This window comes from Aedes albopictus, chromosome 1, assembly GCF_035046485.1.
Source record: "Aedes albopictus strain Foshan chromosome 1, AalbF5, whole genome shotgun sequence".
Classification (NCBI taxonomy): Eukaryota; Metazoa; Arthropoda; class Insecta; order Diptera; family Culicidae; genus Aedes; species Aedes albopictus.
In genome coordinates, this window is record NC_085136.1 from 20,384,687 (window position 1) to 20,397,699 (window position 13,013).

General features: G+C 42.3%; 2 protein-coding genes across 4 annotated transcripts in view; one reads left to right on the forward strand and one right to left on the reverse strand.

The window, feature by feature from the left end:
• LOC109433612 (E3 ubiquitin-protein ligase Ubr3) overlaps nucleotides 1–13,013 on the reverse strand; it is a 229,740-nt gene that overhangs the window by 84,275 nt on the left and 132,452 nt on the right. The window lies entirely within an intron of this gene.
• LOC109408928 (uncharacterized) overlaps nucleotides 1–13,013 on the forward strand; it is a 56,222-nt gene that overhangs the window by 34,127 nt on the left and 9,082 nt on the right. For 2 of the 3 annotated variants that reach the window (XM_062844165.1, XM_062844166.1), the window contains exon 4: nucleotides 12,062–12,203. In XM_062844165.1, coding sequence (XP_062700149.1) covers nucleotides 12,062–12,203 — 142 coding nt within the window. Of the gene's footprint in view, nucleotides 1–11,078; nucleotides 11,932–12,061; nucleotides 12,204–13,013 lie in introns of all 3 variants that reach the window. The other variant, XM_062844167.1, reaches the window with a different exon arrangement.

Here is a 13,013-nt window from a genome sequence, read left to right on the forward strand (position 1 = left end):
GGGGTGATACAAAGAGGCCATACACATTGCATGACCTGCGCAAAAGCGCAGAAACATCTGGTTTTGTCAGCAACGGTAACTTTAGGGCAAGGGGTGTTGAACTGACAAGAGAGGGTGTGGTGTTTCATTCACCCCTCAACTGACCGACGACCGGTGACAGAATTTCAAATCAAAGACACCTGGCCCATATCGGGAGAGAACAGAACAGCGCAGTAGGCGGTGAAAGGTTCATCGAACGCTTCCTGCTCTCTCGGTGGAGAGTCTGTTAAAGTTTGACCTCAAATTGTATGAGAGCGGAATACGAGAAAGAAAGAAAAACACAGCTGATGTCACCCGCTAGCCCAGGCTAACTGGATGATATCGCGACGTGTGTGAAAGTAGGCAGGCAGAAGACAATTCCGATCACTGACTTTAGCACGTTTGTATGTTCAACAATGGGTGACAAACAACAACGCAACGGTGACGAAGAATAATCTGCGAAAAAAAACAAGCAGCCAAATGGAAACGAATTGGCTTACTAAGTGGATGTTCATCGTGTCAAAATGCCGGCTAACCGGAGTTTGGTACTGAATACATACGTTGACTACAGCTAACAGTGAATGATGAATCATGACGACAGGAAAAAACCGACTCTGAACTGATTGTGCTGAAATTATAGCCATTAAAACAATCAGTCAGTACAACTGTAGTGGCAGAAATGATGTTTTTACATGCAATGACCTTGGTTTAAGGTGGCTTCGACGAATGAATGAGGTCTGGTTAATCCACTTGTGGGATGAAGAAGGGTAATCATACCCAATTTGTTTCATTTTTCTTGTAATAATGCTTGCAGTACATCGGAGATGCATTATAAGGATTGAAGCGGTCTGGCCTACTGTGCAGCGGTAATCGTATCAACCGCTCAGTTTTATAGAAAGTAAATTACGTGAAAAAGGTGGGAATGACGTTTCTAGTAAGATTAATGGTCTTTAGTATCCTGGGGTGGATCAGAGTACCCTGCCCTTATATGTGGGTTGGGTACTTAAGACTTGAAACATAAATCAAAGAAATAAAGTTTGTTGTTTTTTGGGAGGCACGTGTGACTTTGACTCGCATGTTTTTCGCAGCTATAACAAATAAATAACTCATTGTTTAAGCACTCTATTGTAAATTATTAATATGCTATACAGTGCTGCCCCGATTTTGTACACCTCCAAATTTTGTCAACTTGTCAATTTTGTCGACTTTTTTTTAACAAAAAAATCAATTTGCATTTAAAATTCCTCCAGAATTCTATGACTTCTTCAGAGAGTTCTCAAAGAATTTCCTAAGCAATTCCTACAAATATTTGGAAGGTTTCCCTCTATGATTTCTACAGATATTCCTACTGAGATTTTTACAGTTAATTTTCATAGGAAATCTCTAGGGCTTCCTGTTGGAATCGCTCCAGAGATTCCTGATATACTTCGGGAAACCTTCTAAGAATATGTTCTGTGACTTCTTCAAGGTTTCCTTAGGGAATTCCTTCAATAATACTTTTTATGTTTTCTTAAGGAATCCCTCCGAAAATCAGATTTACTCATACACTACTGCTGGTATTTACCTAGAAATTCTTGATAGGATTCCTCTGGGAATTTTTCATCAAATTCCTTCAGAAACTCCTTCTGTGATTTCTCAAGGGCGGTTTTCCCAGAACTCTTCAGACAATTTCTCCAGAATTTTTTTTTCCGGAGATTCTTCCAGAAAATCCTCCGATGATTCTTTCGAAAACTTCTGCCAAGATTTCTCTATGAATTTCTGTAGGTATTCCTCCAAAATTTAATACTTGAATTCTTTCAAGAATTCTTCCTAGTGTTTCCCCAGAATTTTCTCATGGATTTTTCTGAGGATTCCAAAGATAATTTCTCTTGAGTTTTTTTTCATGGATGAAATCTGTGATCTTTTCAGAAATTATTTCAAAAAAGTAATGGAGCACTACAAATGCATATTCAAATACTACATCTTGTATTGGATCACTACAAATGCGTAACAAAATAGGACATTACATGTGGACGTACACAGCACAGAACATGAATATTGCCCAGTTACCCTACACGGTTACAGAAGTTACACAGATTTGTGTACTACTAGATCAGCCTCACCGCTGTGTCAAATGTACACAGATACTTTTCCGGCTCCAGCGCTGGCATGAAAACAAAATTAACAATTATTTTTGCACTGATCGATTCCTGATAATGCATGTCATCGTTCAGAGAAAATTAGTTATGAACTTTGCTCCCATACCAGCGCTAGAGCCAGAAAAGTGACTGTGTACATTTGACACAGGGGTGGAGGCTGATCTAGTAGTACACAAATCTGTGTACATTGTACACAAGCCTGTGTACATTGTACACAAGCCTGTGTTGTTTCATTTTAGGGTGTAGTGGATAACAATTTCAGAACCCAGGATGACAAAATATCATAATAGTCATTGGTCCATCAGTTAATCCTGTTATCGTTTTCACTGGCCGTTTGCCTTTTGTTCGCAGCATTAGTTGCTTTCATAGTTTGAGTTTTGTCTAGGAATTTCTAATCCAAAGGGGCTAATGCGGCTATCGAAACGAGAAGTTTACGTTTTAATGTCCCTGTTAGGGAACGATTCCTATATCTATCTGATAGTTGTTTTTTGCCCGAAATGACCTGAAGGTAGGCCATCAAAAATGAGATTGCTGAGATCTCATGGTGCACTTTTGCTACAGAGCACTATAAATGTGCATTAAACTTAGGAAAACGCTTGCTAGTAAAATAAAGTTTTTTTTTGTGTATTTTAACTTATGCTAATTCTACAATTACTAGTTAAAACAAAATTTACAAAATTTTAGGTTTTTTTTCTTTTGATAGTGCTTTTTTTTTGTTATTTTTTTTAAGAGCCTGTAAATTTTAGGTCGTAAGAATTTGGGATAAGTTTAACGTAAAAATTCAACGAATTTGGTTCCATGCAACACTTCATAACACTACAGATATAGAAATGAAGAATTTATACAAAATCAGTGAAGATACAGTGCCAATTGTATGCTTCCGCAGAACTTTAAAAATTTATTTTCCTATATTTACGACGATTGGGTAAGCATCAGGTAGAGTTCTTAGAGTTATAGTACTGCTGGATGGTCAGATGAGTCCTCTTGAAATGTTTAATCGGATCCTTCATACACATTTATTTCATTTCTATTTTATTGAAATCACTTTCCATCAGTTTTGATTTAGTGAAATTTTAGATTATTGTAATTCAGCACCAAAGTTGAGCTTTGCCGAAGCTCACAGATAATTCGATGGAGATTACCATACGTTCTTTGGTTTCGTGTCGACATTTGGTATTTTTTGCTAACTTTTGTATTCATTTCATTCTGAAATTCCAATTGCTGAACTTGGCGCATAGATCTTACTGAAAAGGCAAACTCAAGAAAAACAACATCTTGAACTCATTTTCTCTAGAAGACAAGCAAACCAGAAATGCTACCAGAATCTCCAACCTTCCGGTTGAAAACGTATAGTTTTAGAATCTATTCATGTAGAAAGTAGATTCAATATTCAATAATACAAAAGTTTGAAAATTATGCAGAAATTCAATTTTTAGAAATAACTCGGTCGATTCTCCAAGCGAGCTTTTGTAAATTTGGAAACGGCTAACAGTATTGACATAAGTTAATCAAGACATCCATTACAATATTGCCCAAGCCTTCGCGACGCACCAAAAAAATCAGCACGTGACTCACCTTTGAGTCGCCAGCCATAGTTTGAGAAACTTCTACAATAACATAGACCCACTCATCTCCACACATCTGGCCAAGCATTTGCAAGCATTTTTTTTATGAAACCCTATTATCAACTTGGAAAGAGTTCAAAACTGAAACAGATTCTAATAGATCAGCACTTCTCACAGTGTACAGTGATAATAGTTCATTCTGTAGTAATGAATCAAGTTAACAGAAGAAGTCGTCTTTCAGTAGAGGTCTTGCATACACATACTTCTGGGGCATCAACAGACTTCTAAGAAGCGGAAATTCAAGAATTAAAGAACTTCTTCAACGCGTTTTTCAAGATGAGGGAATGCAAGTCGGCGCTGCAGAAGCTTGGAGATTTCAACTATTCAGTTTCCGGAATTTCCAGACGGAGCTAGTGTTAATCCCTTAAAGGACTTCAAGCCGACTGTTGTGGATGGCATCTGGACAGCCAATATGTAGAGTAGATTGAATATTACCAATTTTGACTGCCTTCCGAGTCTAGTGTCTAGTAAAGTGCACGTGTTGCTGAAGCTGTGCTCGCAGCGATTACTGGAAGGAGGTAATATGACATTGTCAGACCTGAACGAGGTAAAGCCTGTATCGACTATGGGAAAACAACTGCAAGAAACACATGGTCGTGACAACGCTACATATTTTCAAGTCTTCCGGAATCCTATTGGCAGCTTGGTATCGACATTTAAATCACGACCGAAACCGAAGGAGGATCTTACTCACAAATTCGTCAAGAGTACGTTACTAGATGAATGGAGGAGCGCCAGGCTGTAGAAAAAGTATTGCGAACCAAGGGTGATCTCAAGCGGGCTCGTCGTCTACAATAGCGAAGACTACGTATCACTACTGCTGCGGCAAGCAAAGCCACTACCGTCGAGGACAGCAAGGATGCTGATCAGAAAAAACACGCGCAAGCGAATGCTGGGTTCTCGATTTCTGAGCCACTGCACACATAACTAACGTTATTAGTTTGTTGGAGACCCTGGATACGTTTTGGAAGGAAAGCATTACGGTAGTGAATGGAAAACGGTATCGGTGACGGTACATTCCGAGGCGTTGACGGAGAAAGAAACCCGATGAATATCAAGCAGACTCAAGTCTACCACGTTCCGACGCTGACAGGGAATCTTCTTTCGGTGAGCAAGATCACTGAAGACTTGGTGTGTTTCGATAGGACATCCTATAGAGATTCAGATGAACCTGTATCAACTGAAGAACGAAGGTCGGAAAACACGATGTTAACTATCACCACTCGATTGGGACACCGGAGCATCGACGATTTCAAGCAATTCGTGCGCGAAGGTCTTTCGCAGCGGAATGTCGAACAAGACTGTGATGTATAAACGATTTGTGTAAGGTGCTGTGAGGACAAGATTAGCCATCTAATATACCCAGAGGCATCCGAAATAATAAGCAAAGAGGTAGGAGATCTCATCTATATGAATCTCGCTGATCCGTTCAAGGTAACAACGCCTAGTGGACTTCGTTTTAGTAGGGAGCTAGGGGATGAGCAGCAGTATGCAAACTTAACCAAGAACCAGTTAGAATGGAAGCAGAAAATTATTCGAGCTGTTGGCGGTGGCTAGAAGATCAGCGCAAAAACCCAAGAAATACCTGATGGACAAAATAATCCTAATACGACAAACAGCACTGTATACTTCTCAACAAAGCGATATCGCTGAGAGGAAAAAATGAACGTTGTTGGGGAAATTGATGCGTTACTTGCTGACGGAAGCTGATTTTGAAGAGAAGTTTTGGGGTGAAGCTATCTATCACTAGGTACCTTATCCAGGTACAGAACATCTTACCTACTAAAACAGCGAGTACGACCCCGTGTGAACATGTAGCATGGTCAAAAATCATCGCATACCCATCTCCGGCTGTTTGGATCAATTTGGACATCAATTTGTTCCGGATGGTGATGTCGTAGGTGATGTTCTGGACAAGGATCTCCAAGATCCCAAGAATTGCGCCGAAAAGATTTTTTCTGTCCGCTGGAAACGATGAGCTGGTAGAACCGAAGACCTCTACAGAGGCGATAGCAAGTGCCGGGACACAATAAATGGCGTTCTGCCGTGCATGGGGAGTTGCAGTCCATTGGAGACAGCGATACCTGGGAGCTGGTTAACCTACCGACCGGACCAGTACACCAGTACGATCGAAATGAGTCTTCAAAATGAAGCAAAGTGCTCAAGCTGAAGTAACCACCTTCAAGTCTAGGCAGCTAGCTACACGGAATCGCTCCTTTTGCTACTCTGGTGGGTTCAACGGCATTCTGGAGGTTATTGGCGGTTCGAATAAACATGGTATAATGGTAATGGTACGTCAATACCATGTAAAGACTGTCTATTTTACATGGTATTGTTCAGGAGGAGACTTCCCTTCTTCAACCGCCCGAATTCGTCGTACGTGGATAGCCTTTATGGTCTTCCAGTAGAACGCGATAACTTGGAACCACAAGCTGCACACAGAGCTGCTACGAATGGGTTTTGAGGAGTATGATGCCGATCCGTGTATCTATCGGAAGAGAAAAGGTAGTCATTGCTGCTACATTATCGTCTATGTCGACGACCTTATCATCACCAGTTGTAACGAACGGAGTCATTCAGAGAGCAGCCCAAGTGTTCCAGAAGTACTGCAACATTCCCTCGTTGGGAAACCTACGAGGGTATCTCTAGGGATTGAATTGAAACGTGACGAAGACGGCGATACTCGCACTTGGACCAGAAGTGATTCATTGATAAAATCTCGATCACGAGTGGACTGCAGGATGCTGAGGCATCAAAAACCCTTCGACCCGTCTCCCCCGTTCTTTCGTCCAGTGGTTGACTAGGCCCAACGTTGTATTTTTTTTTCGCCCGCAGGATAAGTAGACCAAGAACTATACTTTTCTACTGCTTCGCGTTTACTGTCAACCACAGAGAGACAGTGCTCCTATTTTGAGGTATTAATTATATGTTTACAAACTCATAGGGATTAAACATTGGATATGAGAAGCGCTAGTTCTGGATAACAAGAACTATCAGAAGCTAATTGGTTAACGGCTCCGGGTCATTTGGCCGAATGCCGTATGCCCGAAAAATGATGAACTTATTTAAGTGACCATAATACTGTTCCCCGTCTCAGTATAACTCGAAAGAATAGTCTATGATTCAAAGAAGGAAAAATCCTTGATAAAATATTGGCAATTTCAATGCCAACTAATCCCTGCATAATAAAACTAGAATGAATAGCCTATGATTAAAAGAAGGTAACACTTCTGATGATCATATTGGCAGTTGGAATGTCAAAAAATCTGAATTATTTTGATCATGATTCGGCCAAACGGCATTCGGCCAAACGACCCTTTTGGCCAGATGGCATTCGGCCAAATGGCCGGATACCGTCTCACCTCGATATCTTCAAAACCTGAGGACATGAAATACAAAGATGCTGTGATCAGCAAAGTTATTCAGAAGCCCAAAAGCAACTTTTCTGGAGGCGGCATTTATGTAGATGTTCTAGTTTTAGAGATATCGAGGTGAGTCAGGGTGATGCAATATTGTTGCAATACTTTTTATGAGTCTATACTTATGACGGGTAGTGTATGTGTCGGTGAAAACCCGACCGGTCATTACGGCGACCGCCTCCATCCTAAGCCAAAAAGCCAGACCCAAAATGGCTGGAAGGAGCTAAAACAGTTGGCCCGGTTCTTTGAAGAGTCCAAAAACAGGGAAATGTCATGAGTCACTACTCATGACATTTTTTCCATCAAATTCCGTGACACTTTCCATCCCTGGTCCGAAACACTACTGGCAGTGGGTAAGCAACAATTCGAATGCGAAAGAGCTGGTTGAAGCGTTTTCTGCGGAACCAGAAGAACCCCGTCAAATATGAAGACAATCAAAGGTGAATTATCCCCGGAAATGCGGATGAATTTCCCCTGGAACTCGGATGAATTTCCACTGAAAATTCACGTAAATTTCCCCTGAAAATTTGGGTGAATTTCCTCTGGAATTTCGGGTGAACTACTCCTTGGAATTCGGGTGAATTTCTCCTGGGAATTCGGGTGAATTTCCGTTGGTAATTCAAGTGAATTTTCCATAAAAATTTGGGTGAATTTCCCTCGAAAATTCGGGTGAATTTCCCCTGGAAGTTCGGGTGAATTTTCCCAGGAAATTTTATTGAATTTCTCCTGGAATTTCAGGTGAGTATCTCCTGGAAATTACGGTGAATTTCCTCTGGAAATACGGATGAATTTCCCCCGAAAATTTGGGTGAATTTTCCCTGGAAATTATGGTCAATTTCCACTAGAAATTCGGGTGAAATTCCTCAACATATTCGGATAAAATTTCCCTCTGACGGGTGAATTTTTCCTGAAAATTATGGTGAATTCCCTAGGAAGTTTGGGTGAATTTCCCCTGAAAATTCGGGGTAATTTCCTCTGGAAATTTGGGTAAGTTTCCTCTGGAAATTCCAATAAGTTTCTCCTAGAATTCCGGGCGAATTTACCCTGGAAATTCGAGTGAATTTCACCTGAAAAGTCGGATAAATTTCCCAATGGAATTCGGGTGAATTTTTCCTAAAAGTTATTATGAATTTCTCCTGGAAATTCGGGCGAATTCAATGATAATTTGAATGAATATCCACTGGAAGGTGTTGGAATGTGAAAAAATCAGCAACAAAACGAAGAATATTGCTACAAAATTCCATTTCACACGAAACATAAATGAAAAATGTGAGGTCCAATTCGCACTCTGCCCCACAGAAGAAATGGCTGCTGATCTGCTGACTAAACCTAAAAAGGAGTAGTACAGATGGTCAAACTTCGGGCAATGTGGGATTAGAGGACCCGTGTTGAGGAAGGAGTGTTTGCGGAACACTTTATGCCTAGTGACTGATTGAGGCAACCTTATGTTAAGACACTTGTCACAATGTATACATTGTATTGTATAGTTATGGAGCTCTCACATACCAATAGTTCCAGGATTTTCCCAGGGGACAGAAGAGTTATTTCTGTCGAATATCTTGAAGAATGTATAGGTAGAAAGCTGAAAAATCGTGGATCGATTCTAGGTCAGCTAAATGGAACAAATCTCCTTAACGGAAGAAAACGTGATCATATAGCGAAAGTGGTAAACGCGCGGGTGTACAACAAGATCATGTTGAGGGTTCGATTCCCGATCGGTTCAGTAACTTTTCGAAATGGAAGTTTCTTTGGCTTGCTTGGGCACAGAGTATTTTTGTGCCTGCCACACGATATACACATGCAAAACGGTCATTGGAAGAGAAAATTCTAAGATTAAACTGTGGAAATGCACACAGAGCACTAAGCTGACAGACAGACTTTGTCCCAGTTGTTGAGACGCTGCGCCAAGAAGAGAAACAGTTCCGAGAAGAATAAAGCGCATGGCACCATCTTATAGAAGACCCGACTGTACTCTTCAGCGCGATCAACGGCTATAATCAAAGCGATTGCATTCATATCCGCACACATCATGAAACCGGACCGATTTCTTCTTCTCGCTCGAAAGAGCCCACCACTCGGGGTACTCGTAGCTGCTGAACGTTCAAGAATGTGGATTTGTCGTCGGTCGCATCGATATAGAAATCGGGCCCGTTCTGCGACTCAACGCAACGCCGCGTTCGTTTCCGTTTCTGTGTCAATTTCATCAATCCCACTTTGGTGGTGGGCCTCAATGCCCAACCGAATCCAATAGCTAGCAGTGCAGTGTGTTTACATATGTACCACGTCCCCGCGCGCTCATGGATTCTTAGATTGATATCATAAGCAAACTTTTGAGCTAAAGACGACGACGAATGATGACGACGTTGACAGAATCAACCGGCATGACGACCGAGTTCGCGGTGTTTATGAATTCTGGGAAAACCCGGCATCGAAGCGATGTTTGCTTTTTGGAGTTATGGATCCGAATGGGGAAAACTATCAGTCCATCAACCCCAGTCTCAAATAAAATAGTAAGCTAAGGTTTAACTGAATTCCAGAAGTAACTTTGCTATATACCTAATACACAGGATATAAAACTACCCGAATAGTACAAACATAGCTCACATTTCGATATTTCCTTCTGTTCAGGTTTGAATCGAAATTGAAATTAATCGAAACGAAGAAGAGTACGTTGCACTAGGGTGCGTCAGAATTATTTGTTCTGTTTTGTAAGATCAAACATTTTGGATGCGGTTGGTTACTATCAGCTGTTACGTTGAAATGTGTTGCTTTTTTTGTACAAAATGAAGCCTCTGGTTAACCTAATTCCGCTCAACGATCTATTTGGAGATCAGTAACTTTTGCGATTACCGTGGAGAAATGAAGCATGTAGGTCGTAGGAAGACTAGTGTCATCAGCAAAGTTCTTGAGGAGCTAAGGGACTATCCGATAGTACAACAATTAGTTAACATTTTTGCTCCAGTAGGCGGTGCTAGTGACCATGAAACATTTTGCTTTGATAGGTGTTGCGTCAACGGCCATTGCCAGTACCGTCGCACTCATGTCAACTAGTTGATTCTAGGTTTGACCGCTTGGTGGCGCTAGTAGATCTTAGAAACTCGAAACTTCTGTATCTCGAGAACCAGAGCACATAGAAGCATTCCGTCTTCGGCAAAGTTGATCAGGACTTTATAAGCTATCTGATGATCAACTAATTGATTCTAGTTTTGTCCGCTAGGAGGCGCTAGTAAGTCTCAAAAACTATAAATGTCTGTATCTCGAGAACCAAACCACATACAAGAATTTCATCTTCGGCAATGTTGATCAGGATATCAAGAGCTATCCGATAGTAAACTAATTGATTCAAAGTTTATCTGCTAGGAGGCGCTAGTAGAAGTTCTAAACTTCTGTATCTCGAGAACTGCTAATGGCATCAAGAACTATTCTATGATGAACTCGTTGATGCAACGTGTATTTGCTGGGTGGCGCTAATAAGTCTTAGAATTACGGACAGCCAGTCTAAGCTTAGCTAAGGCAATCGAGCGTTAATGGGTTAAGCAAGTGCCACATCAACTTTTCCTCTCCCCATCCCATGTTTCTATCCAATCTAACAAGTTTGCTGTAGCTACGCTTACGCTAACATTGAAAAGTATGGCATGTAGGTCCTGACGAAGAACCAAAAAAAATGATCTCACTCGATTTGGCTAAATTTACGCGCTTTCTTACAAAATGACCCACCCTAGTGTGGTACTTGATCATATCATACATTCGTTTCCAGTACAAGTTGCAAATCGCATTCATACGTGTGTAGAACATATTCAAATCAATCTCGAACTCGAACTCGCGCAGTGTGTGAATTTGCTCCCCATCCAAATAATGGGCATAATTATTCTATACAGGCGGTGAGGTAGCTTCATAAAAAACGACAGTTTTGTTTGTGATCTCGAACCAACAGCCAGACGAAGTGAGCTCTGATCCATGTGTTATTGTTAGTGCTATTCAACCTTGCTTAGTCGGTAGATTTCGTCGTCAGTGCCGAGCTGTGAGCCGGCAATTTCTGTGTATCTGTGTGAGTGAGTGTGAAGCACTTTAGCTACCCTGAAGAGAAAACGCGGGCGCGCGCTGTACTCCACAATCCACATATCCAGTTGAGATCGATCGTTGTGTACGGACGGACGCGCCATGAACTAACAAAGCGCGATGAAGTGTTTGTCGTCACTAGTGATCTTGGCGGTGGCGATCGTCGCCCTCCTGAGCAGGGGATCGGACGCCGCCCGGAAGTTGAAGGGATCGACGGATGTGGATTCCCTACGGCATCGGTATTTTGAGCTGGAGAAGCGAGCCTGGACGATCGTGAACCAGATCGACAAGGTCGACAACCAGAAGGAGGATGATCGTCGGCTGCAGCGGAACATCATCCTGAAGGAGCTAATCGATATCTACTCCGGCTTTGCGAACGACGATCTGGGGCCGGAGAATGCCTACGATGAGGACGATTATTTTATCCTCAAGCGGTTCTACGAGTGGCAACTGCTCGAACAGGACCTGATCAACGTCCACAAGCTGTTCGACGCGATCCGGCAGTTTATGGCGAACAGGAATTCGCTGCCCGCGGACGACGCGGACTTCGAGCTGGCCAGCATGGACATCACCGATACGGTGCTGAGCGATCCGCACTTCCCGGTCAACGCGACACTGGACGAGATCGATCGCATCATGATCCGCCAGGGGATGTACTACAAGGCGCAATTGGTAACGTATTCCCTCTAGTGAATCGCTGTGTCACTTGCGATCTTTACCCCAAACCACTTCCCAAAAAGCATCGATCACTGTTACTAATATTCTTGTTTTCTATTTTTGTCGTCCCCTAAACACAAAACAGGAAGCCAAATCAACGATCTGCAGCTTCGGCCTGTCGGCCCAACAGGTTCTCTATCAGCTGTACAATGCCATCTCGATCACGGAACTGAAGGGCTACTCGATGATGCAGTTTTCGTGGATGCTGCTCAAAACCTACGGCAAAGGTAAGATTCCATCCTCCAGTCTTGGCGATCGTGTTTGTGGTGTACTCATCCCAACCACCGCAGCACCGGGAAATGTAATTAGAGTTGTGATGTGAGTGAACGAGCGACGATCGTGTACAAGCGATCGCAACAAAAGCATTAACTACCTCTAGATTGATCTCTCGTCGGTGGCGTGTGGCTGGTGGAAACTTGTTGATTCATCGCATCGTGCGTTGTCGTTACGCCGTGTAGCGGACAAAGAACTTTAATTCAACGCTAGAAGCTCGATTCCCGAGCGGTCGATCGAAGAAGGTGGATTGAGGAAGTGGTCGACGAAGACGACGGAGAGATGTGGAACAAAAGCACGTGCTTTCTTTACGGGATCGAGTACCTCGGTTGCCTCTCCTACTCCTCCCTTGGTTCAAAGAAGAAGGCGGAGGAGTGTTGATTGATCCATTTTAGGAATTCTTTCGAGTATCGTTGAATGACCTTTTGCGGGGAGGACGAACACCGGGTCCGGGGTGGGATTAAGTTTTACGGAGAAAGAACCTCGCTGCTAGATGTAGCAGGGTTCATTGATTCCTGATTCCATTCAAGTGCAGTGCGCTGCGAAGAAAGGAGACACGAACCGACAGTAATTACCGGCACACCTTAAAGGAATGTTGTTTATATGGTGTGCGACGAGGAAAATGATTAGAATGGGTGCTTGGAATAACAGATTTTCATTCAAGGTAGCAGAATACTACTGTACTGTTGAGTAGAGTTGAGTCGATTGACCGAAGGAGGTAAAAATTCTGGAATGTTCGCTTAATTCAGTTGATCGAATCATCA